The following is a 20,813-nucleotide window of genomic DNA, read 5'->3' as shown; positions in this document are numbered from 1 at the left end:
CTTTTCATTTTCATTAAGTTGTATTTACATTGTCTTACACTAGTCTCTTCTACTATGATACTATATAGTTCTTTTCGGTTTAAAACCTGTATACAAAATTTCTGGAACTTGTTCAGCAAGCAGCAGGATATATAGCGGACTTCCTCAGGTGACTGAGTTTTGGGTGCATCAACATTCAACTGGTTTGCTCAGGGATTAGATTCATTGTAGACATAAATCACAAACAAAATACAATGTCTGGGTTCAGTATGATGTTGCAGATTCCACAGATCCTATCAAAGACTAGTACTGTACCTGCCCCACTGGTAAGCGAACTGTTGGAATGTCTGCACATATATACTGCTTATATATCATACTTTCTGGGAAATTTTTCAAAGCCAACTTCATCAGAACTATCTTGTAAACGTGTGTCTAATTTTAAGAGGTCAGTTGTTTGCTGATATGGGGTATCATTTGTGATAGCCTAGTTGGTAGAGAGTACAACTAGTAGTTTGAAGGTCTTTGGTGTGTGTCCCAGTCTAGCTAATGCGCTGATCATTTACATATACCCCCTCCCCCCTCTTGATATGGGACGATGTGTGATTGATACAAATAAAGCAAACGCTGTATAGTGATACAAGAAAAGTAAAACGTTATGGTTGGAAAATGTGCATCTGTGACCTAGATTTAGATAAATGCACGCTTGTGTTGCAGAAATTCAACACTATCGAAAAAATACACTTTCCCGTTGTTTAATTTCAATATTTCTTTTATATCTGATAGTAAATTCAGCAAAATAAATTTTGATAAAATATTTGAATGAGACACTCTGAGGAACTTTGAAAATGTGTTGTTTGAAATAACCTGCATTAGAAATTTCAACAGAAAAATGATTTAATCTGGTCAGTTTTTGTTCACTGTCAACTTAACTATCTTACGGACATATTCAATATTGGTATCATTTTAACTGTTAGCATGTCTGTTATCAATAAAGGCATTTTTCACGGAATAAAATACAGTAAGAAAAATGTTATGGAGCTTCAAAAGGGGATAACAAGCATTCATTTGATAAAATGCACGCCAGGCCTGTGGGGCTTTTCTTTTTGCATGATTTCGAATAAAACTTATTGTTTCTGTTCAGCCATGGTTTGATTGAAGTACTTGCAAAGTTTTATGAAAATCCGTGCGTTGGCAGGGTCTATGGAAATGTTAACATAGGCAGGAACCCCACCTTTACTCCTAAATGTCTTAAGAACTCGATTATATGCAATTGCAAACGTATGACACACAAAGACAGACGAAGAAGGATAGCAATATTAATATTATAACTCCCGTTATCAATCATGTCCGGCTGGTGCCGTTGATAGCGCTCTCGTCTTTCATCAAGGCGGCCGGGGTTCGATTCCCAGCTCGGAGGTGAAAAAGTATGAGGTTAGCTGCCTGGTTTCCTCCCACATTCAGACCTACTTTGCGCTAGCATCCTGGCCAACAAGAATGTTTAATATAAGTTAAATAACTTGTTTCATAGTTGTTGTAAAAATAATTAAGTTAATATCATATCTTGTCAATCATGTTTAAAAAGATGATTTTCAAAACTTTTAATTTCCATAAATACATTTTATTAGTGATGATCATATTTACATAATATCTACACATAGTGATTAAACAAAACGAACATTTTGAATAATGCCGTTACATCTTGATGGTAGTGTTTCCTAGTAACTACAATTAATGCAGCTATATTTAGTATAATTAAATCATGTTTAACCGTGATGAAACGTAATCACGTCACAAACCAATGAAAGCGTCGATCAGAGATTATCACCGGCATTTTCAATTGTATCTTCATTCTGGGTATTCTCTATCGGAAAAGGAAACATCAAATATGGCCGCTCTAAGGCAATCGATGGTCGTTAAGTTCCATCCATGCCAGGCTTTATAAACGTTTAAATGAATGTCTAATTTGTTCAGCGACCGGCTTTCTTTGAAGATATTGTAGATGTCGTTTCATTTAAATGATTGTATCCTTTGATATGCTCTTTTGACACGCGATATCCGGTACTCCTTTGCCGTTTTTGGTGGCATGTTAATCGATCGGCTACAGACCATTCTCGCAGAAACAACAGACCTAGAACCCACTTTATGCCTGGAATATCCGTGTTTTCACGATTTTTCAAAACGAAGAACAAATATCGGATGCACATTCAGATTATCTTTATCCAGCCTCCCCGTATTCGGTAGTCCGCCATAAAGCCGTTGTTTCGAAGAAAAAAGAAAAAGAAAAAAAAACATCAAACATTTTCATAACTATAAAAATGTCCTTGCATCCAGTCGTTACACACTCATGCCACTTCGGCTGGAAGTGACTTACGATGTTCACTGTTCTCTGTATTTGTAATGGAATCTCCAGACATTAAGGAAAAAGGCGTTTTTTTATAGTTATGACGTAATCCTATATCCAAGACAACAGTCAAACAATGCACTTCCGGTAAACACGATAAAAAAGATGTATGAAACACACTGTTGGGAATGAATAGGAGCTGTTTAACTGACCACGTTGAATGATCCATAGATAAACTGTAAACTAATGAAGATTGAGGAATGAAGTCACGTGTCCGGGAGGCTTGTGATTTCGTGCATTCCCAGAGAGCCATATTCCGGAAGTGAAACAACTGTGTCGTCATCATCGCTCGTGTGGGCGGAAGGATAACTCACCTACAACAAACAGGAAAGTCAAATTCAGTAAACATAATTAAATTGTTCAAGCTACGAATAAGGATCACCGTACTGTTGCTAATCCCGTTTTTACGCTCAAAGCACTGGAATTAATTGATTATATATATTTTCTTCTCAGAAAAGTCTCATATGGTGTGATTTTCTTTTCAAAATTGATGAATTAACGCTACAGTCATGCCGGGGGAAAAACATTCCGAAACTTAGTTATATCTTTTGGCCGTGATACGGGTATCCTGAAATTATTATGACATTTGTTTTCAATGCAGTTTAGAAACACCACCTACATCTTTACGGAACAAGTTGAAACACTACCCAAGAGCCAAGGAGTATTAACGACTCAGGTTTAACTATCGACAGCTTGGCTTATAATCCATCATGCGCTTTTGGACATTCCTGTGAGGATGATGTCCACTTTTTCTTAGAATGCAAGCTTTTTAATACAGCACGAATTATGCTATTTCAAAATATAAGCTCGTTGAATATGTCTCCAGTTAAATTAGGTTTATTTTTATTTGGCAGTGCAAATCTGTCCGTAGATACCAATACAATACGTATTCAGACACGTGCAACTTTTTATCAAATCCAAGAGCAGGTTTCAAGTAAAATATAATAAATGTATAATATAGTATGTATGCCTTGTTTAAATGCTATCATGTACATATCAATATGTACTGTATTAGAGAAAAAGGCGTTGATAAGTTGATATTTGTCTAATCCTCTGCTCAAATTTGGAGCAATAAATTTGTTTAAATCGAAAAAATAAATCCAAATTGGTCTTAACTACTGAGAAGTAAAAGGGGAGTGTGAAACAGTCACATGTATATGTTTCAGATTGCTTTTAGTACTATAACATTTTTTTCACAATATCCTTCGACGTTTGTTTATTTCGTTTGAAATCTACACAGGTTGTTCCAATTAGTTAAACTCTACTTATAGTAGACTCAACCCAACTACATAAACACCCAGTGTTAATGCTATTGACAGCGGGTTTTCATACTAATTGTGAAGCGCTAATTTCTAAACATCGGCAGATGCAGATCCCTTCAATGTTTCGTACAAGTATTATTTATAAAAAAAAAAATTGAAGACCTCCACTTTAACCAAACTGCTAATATAAACAATACAAATACTGGAAAAAAACAATTATTTTAAGAACAACCAGAATTTACAACTTTTTGTTATTGTAATTCGTAATTAATTTTTGTCAGCTGTATCGATCACAATATTTGAATTGTGCAATCGCCTGTGTATGTGTGACGTTCATCTTTTATTAGCCACAGTAGCAATATATGAGTATGATGTTTCTTGGAAACGTTAGAAAACTATGTCTGTCTATTAAGTGTATAACTCATTCATTTGTAAACATTTGTAAACTTATGTAACCTATTTTGATTTATGATTGCGTTTTCGATCCGTGGTATTGATCATATTTATTATTTTTTTTATAAATTACTGCTGAATTTGAAAACGATACACCAAACTGCATGGTTTAAAGAGAACTGGGTGCGTCTACTGATCAATTGAATTTAAAACTAGAATATTCAGTCATTTGCCACGGATAATACATTCTACAGAATGTATATTGAATCTAGTTATTTGTAATATGTTCTTTGAATTGTTTATAAAAGAAAACAAATCTAGTCCTTACTTAAGATGAATAAGCATAAATGGAATTTTTCCTTCATGGAAAATTGTAACCAAATATGAGAAGAAAGTACTGTTAAACAAGATTTGAGATAGGGTGATAAAAAAATATAAAAAAAAAATAATGATTGAAATTTTTAAATTAGCTGGAAATGGTAATCAAGTTGTTTTTTCTGTACATATGATTAGAATTGCAAGTCATAAATTTAAAGAAGAAAAGAAAAGCGGAATAATGTTGATATTCACATTAGAATGTATGAGAAATATGTGTTATACCCAAAATGTTGGCGATTTTTTTAGAATGCCTCTTGACTTGATGACAATAGAAAGAGGGTCATATTTAGATAAATGATTTTTATGTTGTGCAAAATGTTATTGAATTTTCAAAATTTATAAATACTGCTAATAATAAAATCTTAAGAAGTCTAAGCAAGTTTATCACTATTTCATTTTACTGCTTGTTTTCCATATATATCTTACAGCTTTTTTTTGTATCTGTTCTTTGTTGTATGTTTTTTTCTATAAATTTGTTATTTCGTAATTTTGTAAAGACAATGAATGAAAGTTGAAAATTGTTAGTTGAATTTTAGAATATCTTTATAAATGCTGCCAATAATAAAATCTGAAAAAGTCTATAAATGTTTATCAAAATTTCGTTAAAAAAAAAAATCATAGTTTATTCTCAATGTAGAGGTAATTGTACATAATGTGACATGTTTTCTAAATGCATTTCTGATTTTGTAATTTTGTATAGAGAATGAAAAGAAAATTAAAAAGTTGAAACTTTAGGATTTATAAATGCTGCCAATAATAAAATCTTAAGAAGTCTATAAAAGTTTATCATATATATCTTACAGTTGATTGTGTATTGTAATATCTTTTCTCTATGCAGTTGGGTTTTTTTTGTAAAGAGAATGGGATAAAGTTGAAAAATTGAAAGTTAAAAAGATAAAAACGATACTTCAGGTCAACACAAAAACAAAAGAAAGGAAAATGGAAAAAATGAGAAATTTCAGTAATAAAAGTCGCCGCAAGAATCTCCAGAAGTGTAATGATTTCTTCATCACTTTTACATCTAGCTGCGGGAACCGTAGCTTCTATGTACGTTTTTTTGGTTTTTTTTATTGTTTTCGGATCTATGGTCCGAATTTTTTTTATTATTGTTATCGGACCATATAACCGAAAACAATAAATAAAAAATAAAAAATAAAATAAAAAATAGGACATAGAAGCTTCGGTTCCCGCAGCTATTTTACATCCTGCTAAATTGTTGACCATTAAATCTATAAGTGACGACTACGTTTTTGTTTCTATTATTTGTGCGAAGAGGTGAAAGTGAATTAATTATATCTCAAAAAAGAAACCATCCAAGTTTAAAAAGGTGTTTAATATCCAATACTTTTGCCTTTGAGAATCACGGCTTCAAGCTTCAATAAAACTGTAGCAACAAAATTATTCACAAGTTGGTATGATGTGTAATAAATTGAAAGAAATAACTGCTATCATTTCATACAAACGTTTTGTTTATCGATGAAAAGGAGAAAATAAAGCGGAGATAAGGAAAAACCATGTCTTCTCGGTGATTTGAAATTTTCCTTCAAGTTATGATTCAGGTATATATTTATTACATATACCTAATGACTAAATGTTTTCTGGAACAGATTAATAGTAAATAGTTCTAGAGTAAATTATCACTTAATTTCTCGACGCCAAGAGTTATAAATTCGAAAATGTATAAATTCGTAAAGATGTAAATTCATAACGATATAAATTCGTTAAGATATAAATCCGTTAAGATATAAATTCGTAAAGATATAAATTAGTAAAGATATAAATTCATAAAGATATACATTCGTTAAGATATAAATTCGTTGAGATATATATTCGTAACGATAAAAATGTATAAAGATATAATTCCGTTAAGATATAATTTCGTTAAGATATAAATTCGTAAAGATATAAATTCATATAGATATACATTCGTAAAGATATAAATTCGTTAAGATATAAATTCGTAAAGTTATAAATTTGTAGCCAATAAGATGTTTTATAGGTTCCTCCTATCCTTTCTCTTTAATTCTATATTCATGTATGTTTCGGAACAAATTAAGCATGACATTTTATTCTTTGAACCTTAAGAATCACTGATGAGTTCTAAAGAGACGAAATGGTGCTATTTATTTTGTTTGGCTTTCTGTATCGAGAAAATAATTCATAAATATTTATTTCCTTATTTCGAATTTCTAGTAGTTATGTTTTATAAGTCTTCCAGTGTAAATCTCAAAACTATGTTTCATGTTAAAGTTTTATTATGTTAAAGCTGAAAAAGTATTAGATAACCATTTCTTTAATTTTTTCACAACAACAAATCAAGATAAATATACACCTATTTAAATTAGACATTCTTTGAATTTTAAGACAAACATCACATCAAGAGAAATATACATCTATTCAAATTAGTTTTTTTTCAAATTTGATACAAATATCCTTTCAAGACAACGATTTAAAAAACCTCAAAGTAGTCTTACCTTTACAATCTTTTCTTGACTAATTATTTAATATTAAGTTATCACTGAAGATAAGTTAATAAAACTAAGATTATATAAAAATCCGCACGCTTTTCTAAAATGCTAACAAAAGACTATTAAACAAATTAAAAACTCACCTGTTGTGGAGTACAGTTTTTTGGCATGTCCCATGGGAATTGCTGCTTCCTTTGGACCATTACAAGGTTGTCGTGAATATTTCTAAGTTTAGGAATGACGTTTTCCTGGCCAACATTGTCCGTGCTTGGCATGATCTTCCTGTGGAAGCTGGCTGGGGTATGATCATGGTCAACAATCATGTCCTGTAGTTGCTTTATATAATCTATCGCAACCCGGAGGGTTTTCACTTTAGACAGTCTTTTCTGTTTCGTATGGGAAGGCACGTGCTTCCTTAAACGTAAAAAGGCAGTGTTAACAGCTTGTACGCGCCTTCTTTCTCGTGCATTTCGACGCTCGACAACTTGTGGCGGTTTTTGGCTGTGAGGGACATGTCGATAAGCAGATTTCTCTCCACTCGCTCTCTTGCTAGTTCTTTCTTTCACTGTCATGGCCGTTTGACGAGAGATTTGAAAAGAACGGGTGTCTGGTCCTAAAGCAGGAAAACAGTTTCCACCTGCTTGCTGCTGATGCTGACCTATTGAAGAGAAATGTTGCTGACAGCTTGTCATCATACTAGGTAGATCGAAAGTACAGAGCGTCAACGATAACAGTCCACTTCTGGAATGTCCGCACGCAACCAACGACAATAAGGGCCTACCGGAGATTAGCTCTTGCAATATTAATGAGATACTCGCTAACTGAGATCGGATACTGCAAACGAAACAATTATTTCGGGTTCAATAAAAATAATAGAAATTAAATAGACCTCTCTCCTTTTCCTTTTTCGGTAAGATGATGTCACGATCCTATCCTAAAACATATATTTCATACTTCTATGATTATGAGAATATCGCAATGCCATGTGTATTAAATATATTATAAATTTATGTTTGAATTCCTATGGAGAACGGATTTTCTCTCAGCGGAAAGCAAGATGCTGAAATGAGATTTGTGAAATTCAGCGTTGATTTATACAAACTATCGCAACTCCTAATTAACACATTTGTAGGTTAGCGTGCGTAGTTTTCACACCGTTTTACGTAATCATCTAAACTGACAAATACAAAGCAAAATCGAAAGCGTCACTCATTGTCAACAGGAAAATGCTTAGTAACCTTCAATTTGCCTAACCATACATTTGTTAAATTAAAATAAATAAAGACATAACATAAGAAAAAAATGAAATAAATAAACAAATTAATGAAAAGAATTGTAACCTTTCGTGGAGTTTTATATAAGTTATTACAAACTATTAATGCAGAGTAAATAATTGGTAATGAAAATTTCAAAATTGTAATGCCTTAGCTATATAGTTTTTAAAAAATATTTCCTTTTGTTTGGCAATTCAGTTCTTTCGGTGGGCCCTAAAACATACGTGTTTAGACATATCCATCATTGCATCTAATGTAGCAGTATATTGTGAACGTTGTTTATGAGTTTTGTATATAACTACTTCATGTTTATGCCCATTATCATTGTTGTCATGTAAATGTAACTATTATGACGGGAGAAAGCAATGACAAGTTGGAATTACCTTGTTTTTGCTTGATCCTTTTTTCAATTTAATTGGCTTGATAAATTTGTTCAAAGTATGTTTATTTCGTAGTAGTTTTGATGGTATACTATACAAGTAGCTAACTGCATTGGTTTAAGCCAGGGTTCTAATGCACTTCGTGAGATTTGTCTGCAATCATGATTAGGTTTATATGCCTGTGAATAGATTTGCTGTTGACTTCTTAAATATTCTCCAGTACAGCCAATGAAAACAAGAATTTCCGGAAGACACAAACATCTCTTAAAATTTAGTTTAAACCATATTTTATTCGTGTAAAATGACATGTAGTATGATAGATATTTGACATTTGACATTGTCTTGGGCCTACATACTTTACCATCCAAGATCTTTACTATGCCAAATGTTATAGTTATACATTTTTTTTAAAAACAGTGTAACACCTTAATGTTTGTGGCTTCATATTTTGTAAGGGAACCTTATAAATATATAAGACAGAATGACCAGGAGATTCTCTTTTCCTTGATATAATCCTTACCCTTAGCTGTTGGTTTTTAAGCCGGGACATGACCTCTGTAAATAACTATCGACCTATCTCTGTCCTCTCTGTGGTTAGCAAAATATTAGAGAGACATGTACATAACTCTTTTTATAAACATTTGTCATCAAATGAACTTCTAACTGAATCCCAATATGCATATGGTTTCAGACCTCAACGTTCAACAGAAACGGCCCTCACAGGTTTAGTAGACGAATGGTCAAAAAATATTGATGACGGTAAATTCACGGGTGTTTTGTTTTTAGATCTTCGTAAAGCATTTGATACCGTAAATCATAAAGTGCTCTTGCATAAGCTTAATGCTTACGGGGTTTCTGATATAGCATTGAACTTTTTCGAATCATACCTTTCCGGTAGAGTGCAAGCGGTAAACTTTAAAGGTACTTTATCAAGTTGTAAGGAAATAAACATCGGTGTCCCCCAGGGTTCGATACTTGGGCCACTCTTTTTTATCTTGCATATGGATGACTATCCAACATGTTTGAAACATTCATCAGTTGTAATGTACGCTGACGACACATCATAGGGTGTAAAAGTTGATGCAGTTGATGATGTCGAAGAAAAGTTAAAAGATGACCTTGAATTAGCAAGTGAGTGGATGACCAATAATAAAATGAGTGTAAATCTAACAAAAACCCAAAGCATGCTTATTGGCTCATCACAAAATTATCAAAACACAGACAGATGCGTGTTAAAGTGGGTGATATAATTATTGAAACTGTACACAATGCCAAACTGCTTGGAGTTTTTATTGACAGCTGTTTATCATGGAATGTACATATTGAATATGTATGTAAGAAATTATCAAAGAAAATTGGAGTGTTAAAACGAATCAGAAAATTCATGTCCCAAGAAATGTCCAAAATGGTGTATACGACTATTGTTTAACCTCATTTTATGTACTGTTCTTCAGTATGGAGCAATCCTACAAATGTGTCGCTTAAGGAAAGAATATTGAAACTTCAAAAGAGAGCAGCAAGAGTAATTCTAAATATAAGAGAAATTCGTACACCAACTTCGTTACTTTTAAAGACTTTGAACTGGATGGCTATTCACGATTTTTATATTTTTAGAAAATGTGTTCTAACTTATAAAATCCTTAACGACCAGGTTCCATGATTTTTAAAACGAAATGTATTTACCTATGTAACCCAGATTTCCACAAGAACCACAAGATCTTCTGCAATGAACCAGCTCTATATCCCCAAGTGCAGAACAAGTTTTTACAAAAATTCTTTTAGTTACGAACCACAACAAATGTTCTGGCTTTTAAAAAGGCATATCTGGCCAATTATTTTAAAAATACTAGATCATGAATACCATGTGTTACCGGCGGACCAAGAAGGTAGGGGATTCCCAATCACTGGGAAACTGAGTACTATATGGTATATACTATATGTATATTGTAAAATACAATATTTGAAATTATCCCTATGGTTCTGTTTATTATAATTTGCTGAGATAATCCTTATATTACTCTGTGATAAATATATGTATGTATTGACTTGTAATATGCTGTGATATTTTGTTCTAATGTTCTAAATGCAATTCTGTGATATTTAGTGATACAATATAATAGGTTGTCTTAATAATGTATTGTACTTTTTAACTACTTTTTCTATTTTATTGTATGTCATATGTCTCTGTATGCGTGATGTGCTGTTGTTTTATGTATGTATATATAATGTGTCTTACAGGGCCAAATTGTAAACTAGATGAAAATCTAAATATGTTACCCTGTCTAAATAAAAGAATTTATTATTATTATTATTATTTATTTTTACAGTAGAATTGCCGGGGCGAAATCCAGATTGGCATTTTGTACATTATGCTCATTCAAAACATTATGACCTTACTTGAACATAAACCTCTTCATTACATTTCCAATAATACTTAAAAGAGAAATAGGGCGATACGTTTTCGTTCCTTTTATTTACAGGTATAACATGAATGAGCTATTCTCGAATAGTCTGGAAATATGCCAGTTTGTATAGATAAGTTAAAAATGGTGCATAAAGGCAAAGATAATTCATTTGTGCCCTCTTTTAATATGTGTGGATTCTTCAGGTCTGGTCCAGTAGCTTTTTCGAGGTATCGAGATATAATAAAGCATCGCAAACATCTTATAATGATATTGTCTAATTTATGAACTGGAGTTTAGTTAGCGGGGATATTAGAGCGTGTGTCGTCAACAGCAGACTGGGAAGAAAAAATAATAATTAACCAGTTTGGCTATATCACCCGCTGTTTCGTATTGGGAACCAGAATGTACTAGAATTGGAATTGAGTTTGATTTATCAGGGTTGCCGATAAATAATTTTATAGTATTCCACCAAGATTTGCTATTTAGACTATTCGTATCACGTAAGCTAGAGGTAAGTTTATTTTTAGCAATTCTACAAGCATTAGCACATCTGTTACGTAACCGTCTGAAATTAAGCCAGACAAAAGGGGAATTTGAAGATTAAGCGATTTTATGAGTTCTTTTTCGTTTACGAATCAGTCTACGAATTTTGTTACACATCCATGGCGTCTCACAGAGTCTGATTGTTGCAGACTATATAGGTATATATTCTCGAGCAATAGTAATTTTTTCAGTAAAATTCTTACAAGATTTATTAGGATAATCCGGTATAATAAGATCGTCCTAATGAACTTCTGTAAGTGTTCTTTGGTCGGAATAAGTGTCTCCGTGTTAGAACAATCAGATATTTCGCTTGTTACAATAAGCACGATGTTTTGAGACGAAGTAGGCCGTATAAAGGGCAATGACAGCACGTGTGTTGTTCTAAAAATGTTAATATAAGCTTTAATTTAATTATTTTTTTAATTTACAGTATATGATGTAAAGCAATACACAATTGCTGAAATTTGATTTGGAAACAACTTATGTAGATCCATCTCCAGTGGAAGAAATACATATGCGATTTGAGGAACACATGTGTTATGACTATACTATTTGAGAACGAAATATGCAGCAATGCGTTGAGAATATGAGTAAAAGCGGAAAAAGGGGGAGGATAGGATAGGAAAGAGGGGAGAAAGAATTGCTCAGATTTACCCTAAACAATGTTCGCCTAAATACATACGTGAAATAATAGGATCATTGCATACTAATACTTTATCCAATAGACTAGAGTTTGATTCAGTGTAAAATGTGTATTCGTTCATGAGCTGCGACATACCATACAGCAGAATGATATTCATTTACCTTGTAAAATGAGGACCTGGGCTCGCATTCATGAAACCATTCTCATACTCAAGAATTGATTCTGTGCTCAAACCAACTTTCTTGTAATTAGCTAAAATCATGTCGAACGATCAAAACGTCAAATGTAAACATTGAAAACAGTGTTCAGCTTTAAGTCTCTTCAATGTTTCCCCATATCATTGACAAGTTATTAATTGATAACGGGAACACGAAATTCGGCTTGAGCACAAAATCCATGATTGAGTTAAAGTCTCCTGTTATAACTATATCATCAAATCCCGGTAGTATATGCTTAATCAATGGAATTCAATTCTGTTCCAATCATTTATGTCAGAGTTTGGAGGTCTACAAAAAGTTCATAATAGTAGTTTTTGTCCTTTATGTGAAATCTCGATCCAAACACATTCTATGCCACCTACTTCAATGTCATGTCGTCTTTTAACAAACATATCGTTCATTACATAAACTGCTACTCCTCCGCCTATTCTCACCGTTGTCGACGTCATACCATTAGTCTACGACTACTATACCTATTGACGCATCAACTGGTGTTACTGGAAAACACTCCCGGTCTGTACCTTCCGCACTGTAGCATGCGAGCTGGAAAAAAATCTCGATAGTGCTATATTGCTATCGATTTGTGATTCGTTTGGCCAAGTTTCTGTCAATGCTAGAATACTAAAATTATATAATTCAGTGAAGAGAAGTTCGGGTTTAGGTCGCAGGCTCTGTACATCAGAGGTAAGATGGGAATTTTATGTTAGTTAAGCTATTCGTCAGAAAATAACAACGAAAGACTAGATGTGTCACTGATAGAGCTGGACTGATCGGAATTTGAGGGGCATGGAATTTTTTCTATATCACCGCTTAAGATCGATACGGTAGTCAAAAAAAGTGAAAAGGAAAGTATAAATGTGTCAATAGCATTTTCTCTTATTACACTGAAATTACCGGAAAGTTTCAAATACCCTAGTGAGTTGAAATTGTGCACACTGCAGTGTAAAAAAATGAATATTGCTGGCGATCAATAAATAGATGTCCACTATTCGGGACACAATACGCAAAATATTACATTAAGAAGGAGAACAAGCAATTTTGGTGATTGTATGTTTAAGAATGTTAACTCATTCACTCATTCACCCCCTGAAGACACATTTGAACTCTTCCGATCCAATGGTTGGAATAGTTCATTATGACATTTCAGGGGTGAATGAGTTATAGGGTGGTCAGGCGGTGCAGTGGTAGCGCATTTGCCTTTTTCACCAAGGCAAATCGGACGTGTAAAGGAATGGGGTCATGACCTGCTCGACCACGCGGGTTTCCCCCCACACTAACTACCCCGCGCGCCAACACCCGGCCCAACAAGAGTGATTAATATAAGTTGACATAACTTGTTTCATAACTGTTGTAAAATGAATAATGTTTTACGTGTTTAAGGTTAGAGACATAAATCGACCTGTAGAGGCATTGTTTAATTCCGGTTGACAGAACATAGAAAAAGGCCGTGCAAGAATATCATCAAACATACAAGTACCTACCCATTCAATGTGTTAACATATAAGTGGTAAAATATATGGTCCAGCGGGGAAAAACACCTTGCGATTAAACATAATAAAAAAAAAAAAAAATAACATTCGTGCATCACATACGATGGTACTTAGTGCATTGATGAGATTGTCGTGCAAAATAAAATTTGTTTTACAATCGATCCGTGCTCAAGAAATTCTGCAAATCATATATCTGCAATAAGTGTAGAAATATATTTGCGGTGTCCGACTAATCAACTCCAAACACACATCCCGCGTTAATACCCCTTTGTACGCAATTTATATAGGAACTTGCAAAATCGGGAAAATATGGATATAAAGATTTACTTTTTGTTTTGTTTTTGTTAACATAAAGAGAAGAAATTTTGTATCTGGACAATGTAAAAGCGGGACACACGCCCTTCCCTAATTATTTTATACTGCCTTTTCTGTAATTCCAGTTGTTTGGTTAACATTTAATCAAATTATTTTGACAAAAATTCGTGACGTCGCAGCAGAAAGTGTTGATATCAACCGTAATAAACATTCATTCGGAGGCGTTTAACCAATTATATGTAAACTTTCTTAATATGACCGATACATTAACCACGCGCATTACCTTGACATTAAAAGACTTCGACAGATATTATGACGTCACAGCAGAAAGTGTTAATATCAACCGTAATAAACATTCATTCGTAGGCGTTCATACATGTATGACCGATACATTAACCACGCGCATTACCTTGACATTAAAAGACTTCGAAAAAACCGTGACGTCACAGCAGAAAGTGTTAATATCAAACGTAGGTCACATTCATCAGGCGCCTTTTAACCAATCAGATGTAAGCTTCTACCATAGGATCAATAAATGCGATTTAACTATTTTCAAGTGTTACAAATACAGATTGGAGTCAGTATATTTCTGAATATTTAGATTGTATGGAATCATAAAATCCATACCGTATTATTGAAAATATGAGGTTGTATATACTGTAAATTAGCAACATTTCAAGTATTTCTTTTCTCCTTAATTGGCTTAAAACATCAACCTTAAAGTTCTTCAATAATAATTATCCATCTTTTTTTAAAGGAACAAAAACACAAGCACGTTGTCACGTCCGATCGGAATATCGAACTCCGGCCGCTTTGGTGAAAGGCAAGTGTGTTATCCACTTCCACTTGACCACCCTTAAGTTTGACTGTGAATTAAAAGATTCATATTTAAAACCTGTCTCGGATGTCACCAGATAGGAACACGAAATAGACAGGAAGTCAGAATGCACAGGTTGACTATATGAACTGCATATACCGTATTTGACCTGATTAAGGCACATGCCCTGATAAGGACGCCCCACACTTTTTCTGGAAAAAAAATCCAGTAGGTACTGGGTCACGACCAGTCATTTGAAAGATTTCGGGATATATGGACTTCAGGAGCATTTTCGCGATATTTTAACTCATTTTTGTGTATGCCTGTTTCCCATAGTAATATCCTGACAATGCAATGTATTGATTGAAATGTATACTTGTTTATTTTCTGAATATAGAGCAGGATTTCATCAAAATCCCATATTGTTGAACATGTACATCAAATGAAATTAAAGAATTTCTGGAAACCAACAAGCGAATACTCAGTATGAAATACGCTGTATAATATACAACAACACGATTAGAAATTCCTTCAATCATCTATTGTTTACGCATTTTCATAGACAGATCGAACCACACTCTGCCGCACCTGCAACGGAAAAACGACGTGTAACGAAACTCAAGCCGGATCTAAGAAAAATCGGATTTGCAGCCCAACGGGTGAGCAAGGTCAAAATTGATTTCGTATTTGACAACTAACCGCTAACAGGAACATTAAATACCGCCGCTTGAATTCCTACGGCACACCGGAGATTGTTTTATGAAATATTGATGAAGCTCAAGAAGATGCGATATTTTGATAACGTCACAACGGAACACGACAGACGCAGAAGAATCCGATTCATTTTTATTTCTCTTTTCTAAATGCACGTTTGTGATACTGTAAATAAACGGGGGGTTTTATTGCCCGTCTGCCTGTCGCGTTTAACCCTACCGTAATTACAGCAAATTAAATAAACTGTCAGACGTAATTTGAATACAGGATAACACTACAAGAAGAAGAAGAAGAAGAAGAAGAAGAAGAAGAAGAAGAAGAAAGAGGAGGAGGAGGAGGAGGAGGAGGAGGAGGAGTATTCTGCAAGAGCCCCACATTAATCGCCTCATGCGACCTCACAGCAAAATACATAAATACATGTATCACACATTTGCCGTATTCCCGATATATGTGATACTAAAGTAGGTATAATACATTTGAAAGATATTGCACGAAGGAAAGTATTATGGTTGTCACATTATATCGAAAAGCTGGTATATCGCAATACACTGCAATATCGTCTTGGATCGCAATATAAAAAAGAAATATAGCAATATCGCGATATTTCCAAAGCATTGTTTGCCTTTAAATTTTCAAATAACTACAAGTCTAACAGATATTTCAATGACAGCTAAGCAACATGTTATTAGTTATTGGTGGGAATCGGTTACAATTTCATATTTGACAATAGAATCCATGATATTTAAACACACGTTGTATGTGTATGATTCATATAATCTGAGATTCGGCTAGAAATCGTTTAGCAACTTTTGCAGCAATAAATAACACACTTTTCCCTGTGACTTTATATAGGTACACGTATCGGAGGACATTTCAACTGTAACATTTGGTGATACGCTCCAGGCATATTGTGACACTTCTAGGCAAATGTGTCATTGCTCCATCTAATTACATTTCTCTTCATATATGGTGCTTCATGGTTGGGATATTAGCTCTCTTTTAGGAACCTTGACTTTAAGTGAATATCAACAGGGTGTCTGAGATATTCATTTCGTAAAGATGCGATTCATTTGTTTTAAAAAAAGTCTAACCACGGACTTAGATAATCTAATTCCGTGGTCTAACATTAAAAAAGAAATAAAAAAAAACCAGTAAAACTTCAGAAGCAGAAGTTGGGAACCTATACGTCAGACACTCTTTAAATGTCGATACATAAATGTAATATTTAGATTGAAACAGTCAGTAGTTTATATCAATTAGCCATATAACAACAAAAGGTAGAAAGAAAGGTAGGTAGCCAAGATATACCGTAGAAGACAGGGTAGTCTAGTGGTAGGACGCCGGTCTCGTGACCGAAGGGTTGCGGGTTCGAGTCATGTCACGGCACTGACTGTATTGTATCTTTGAACAAGATACTTTACTCCGCTTGTTCCAGTCTACCTAGCTGGAAATATGTACGTGGTTGGTCAGTGCTAGAATTGTTAAATGCTAGCTGTGAGCACCTAAATGGCATCACCGGATGTATGCTCCCCAGGGAGTTGACTAAGATACCACGGACAGTAATTTGTGAACCGCTTTGAAACGACCTACGAACTAGGTTGTGATAAAGCGGTATACAAGGACCTCGAACTATTATCATTTATTAACATATTCAAATATGATGTCATATGCGTACCCTTAAATATGTTCGTATCCTTATTTGTTGCTATTCTTGTTTGTCATAATTAATTTCGCGAAAATTAGAATTGCTTTACATTCAGGCGATTTGAATTTTCAAACAAGAGGCCCAGAGGACCTGTATCGCTCACCTGAATATTTAAGCCGTCATAGAAAAATATTCTCATTAAATGTTATATTGCACTACAAATATATCCCTCGTAAATGTTGTCGGCTCCATCGGTTGAAACTACCAGCCACATATTATCATAAGATTCTATTCTTTTTGGTTCTTCTTCAGAAGTTGTTTGACATATTTTCCCCTGTGACCTTGTAAGAAGGTCAATGTAATTTTCCTTCTCAAACTTTGTTAGCTCTATCCCAAGAGGCTACCAGCCAAATCTTATGAATCCATTCCTTTTGGTTCTTCAGAACAAAATCTTTGAAATGTTGTTGACCTCTGTGACCTTTAAAGTAGGTTGAGGTCATTTTCATTTGCAAACTTTGGTGAGCTCTATCCAAGGAGGCCACCAGCCAAATATTATAATTGTATGCCTTTCAGAAGAAGTCGTTCTCAAACCTTGTCGTGCTCTAGCTCAGGAAACCAACAGACAAATATGAAGGTTCTATACCTTTGAGTTCTTTAGTAGAATTCGTTTAAAGAGTTTGACATATTTGACACAAAAATAGACTATATGAAAAGCTAGTTTTTGTTGTGTAAACACAGATTTGTAAATGCCCAAAACTGTAGTCTCAAACCAAATTCGAATTTTCTTTTTGAAAAATTATGAAGCCCACATAGTCCACTCATCATGTACATACCAATTTTAGTGCTGATTTTTTTTTTAAATTTTGATACATATTATATTACAGGGGTTATTCATTCCTAATTTACTACTGGTTTTAATTTAACCACAGATATAAAAATTTGGGCTCCGAATTTTCTTATCACATATTTTACATAATGTAAATGTTGATCACAAAAATTAAACTATATTCTTCAATAAGATTCATCAGTTCGGAAATATGTAAATTTAATATCAAAGTTTTTACTTTATACATGAGCAATGCACGTAATAAACGTGTCGCAACGTTTCAAGACCGAGCTTAACAAAGGGACCAGTCGGTCTTGAAACGTTGTAAACACGTTTAATATTGTACGCTGTTTGTCTAGAAAGTTAGGCTTTGATATATTAAGCAAGGTGATATTCAGGTCGATGCCATCTGCATAGTGAATAATGAAAATCAGCATTTTGCATTGCTTGTGGTGAAAACTTAGTCCAAACAGAATAACTAAATAACTTAAAATCAATTATATTCAACTATTCAAATTTACAATATGTCTATATTGATATGTCTACCTATGTAAACGCTTAGTTGAAACCGTATTTTAGTGAATAATCAAGGATAGTTACGCACATAATTTCAGATAGACTGGAAAACAAACTTCGAGCTTACTAAAACAAAATATATTGATTCATCTTCCAAACCGTTTTACAGGCAAATAATACTTCGAGACTGCAACATCTTGATTGCAATATTGTTGAATAAAGGTAAGGTTTTGATTTAACGTATCTCTACGTGTGATGGCAATTTAAATTCTTAGACATGTCATAAATATACCTTCGTGCACACAAACTCACACCGGCATGGTTGTGCACAGTTCTCTCTAAAATGTATTCGTTACAATGCCACCAAATATAGAGGCGTTATACATATACAGGGGTTTGGCGATAAACATAGGGAAATATATCATGGGATTTGTACGTGACTTGCGTGACAATCAGGACACATCGAGAATAGGGTCACATACATTTGTGCCTCAAAAAGGAACATTGATATATATTGGCTGTTAACGAAGTGGCAAATGAAACGATGGACACTGCATCCAAGTTTTACTCTATTAAGAATATGAACTACAATAGCGAATGGTCAACAACTTGTATGCAAAGCTTCCTTAGTTGACCCTTTGAACTATCGGAATGGGAATAACCTCCACAGAATTGAAGGCACGTCGTGACGGCAGTAAGTGTGATCCACAATGTCTTCGTACAGACGTCAATGTAAAGGGGGAAATTATCACCAGAAATGACAAGGTAGTAGTAGATGTAAACTGAGAGCCTCACCATGAGGGTGAGGCCTCATCCTACCCTGTGGGGTAATAGTGTGATGGTAAATAAAGGGGGTGAGGTCAGTCAACCTCACCATGAGGGCGAGGCCTCATCCTACCCTGTGGGATATTAATGTGATGGAAGATAAAGGGGCGAGGTCAGTCAACCTCACCATGAGGGTGAGGGCTCATCCTACCCTGTGGGGTAATAGTGTGATGTTAGATAAAGGGGTGAGCTCAGTCAACCTCACCATGAGGGTGAGGCCTCATCCTACCCTGTGGGATATTAATGTGATGGAAGATAAAGGGGTGAGGTCAGTCAACCTCACCATGAGGGTGAGGCCTCATCCTACCCTGTGGGCTAATAGTGTAATGTTATCACCAGAGATGACAAGGTAGTAGTATATGTAAACTGAGAGCCTCACCATGAGGGTGAGGCCTCATCCTTTCCTGTGGGGTAATAGCTAGTGTTATGTTAGATAAATGGGGACTGACCAAGAGGGTGAGGTTCTTGGTGAGGTTTCCACCTCTCCTGTCAGGTATTAGTGTGATGTTAGATAAGGGGGTGAGGTCACCAAGAGGGCGAGGTCTCGTTACACATATGACAGATTATGAAAATAGTGTAATATTTTAATTTATGCAAAGCAATGATAAAAAAAACATTCCATACAAATGGCTCAGGGTCAAATCGACTTGAGGTTATCGTTCACGTGTTAGTAGGTTACTATATTTAAGATACATTAACTTACCAGAGGTTTCAGATGCAATTCTTCATCTCTTGAAGTATAAACAATATTTAAGTGACAAATATCTGTTCGCAGTAATAAAAATTAGCAATATTTACACACATGAAACTATACAGAATGCCAACGTTAATCCCATAATTATCCACACGGAAGGTTCCGAACTTAAACGCAGCCATGTGTGACACAGGTCAAATATGTATATGCATAAAAACCACAATCGTCCATCCAGAAAAAAACAAAGCACATAATTATCAAGTTGGTTGGCATCTTCTGTTCATTGAAACAAAGTTTTCCATCCAGCAAAGACATCACCTAGATCACTCTGTACATAATTGTAGTCAGTCTCTTTTGTAAGTACCTAAATGCAGACAATTAGAAAAAGGGCATCCATTAAAAAAAATAAAAGTATAAAAATTCAATCCAAATTTGTTTGGTCATGTGCTGCATCTAAGATAATACAATTATAATTGTTCGTAGATGTAGCGCCAGCCAAATTCAGAGTCCAAACATCTTCCACCATTTGAAGTAGAATCATAAAAATTACCTACATTGTACGCGCATTATTTCGTAGATTTCATCATAGTCAACGTAAAAATCTATGTTTGTAAATGTCCCGATGAC

General features: G+C 34.3%; 1 protein-coding gene across 1 annotated transcript; it reads right to left on the bottom strand.

The window, feature by feature from the left end:
- Positions 1 to 1,610: 1,610 nt before the first annotated feature.
- Positions 1,611 to 7,573, bottom strand: LOC110454161 (achaete-scute homolog 1a-like). Its single transcript, XM_021503536.1, has 2 exons — positions 7,025 to 7,573; positions 1,611 to 2,694 (listed from the first exon to the last, which is right to left on the bottom strand). The coding sequence occupies exons 1-2, from the start codon at positions 7,571 to 7,573 to the stop codon at positions 2,587 to 2,589; spliced, it is 657 nt and encodes a 218-aa protein (XP_021359211.1). The 3' UTR covers positions 1,611 to 2,586.
- Between the last annotated feature and the right edge of the window lie 13,240 nt (positions 7,574 to 20,813).

Source organism: Mizuhopecten yessoensis, unplaced genomic scaffold (assembly GCF_002113885.1).
Source record: "Mizuhopecten yessoensis strain PY_sf001 unplaced genomic scaffold, ASM211388v2 scaffold7713, whole genome shotgun sequence".
Taxonomy (NCBI): Eukaryota; Metazoa; Mollusca; class Bivalvia; order Pectinida; family Pectinidae; genus Mizuhopecten; species Mizuhopecten yessoensis.
The sequence above is the reverse complement of the archived record's forward strand: the minus strand, read 5'-3'. Positions and strand labels throughout refer to the sequence as shown.

Coding starts and splice junctions, on each gene's coding strand:
- LOC110454161 (XM_021503536.1), bottom strand. CDS start 7,573: ATGACAAGCTGTCAGCAACATTTCTCTTCAATAGGTCAGCATCAGCAG. Junction 2,695..7,024: donor AAAACTGTACTCCACAACAG/GTGAGTTTTTAA, acceptor TGTTTGTTGTAG/GTGAGTTATCCTTCCGCCCA.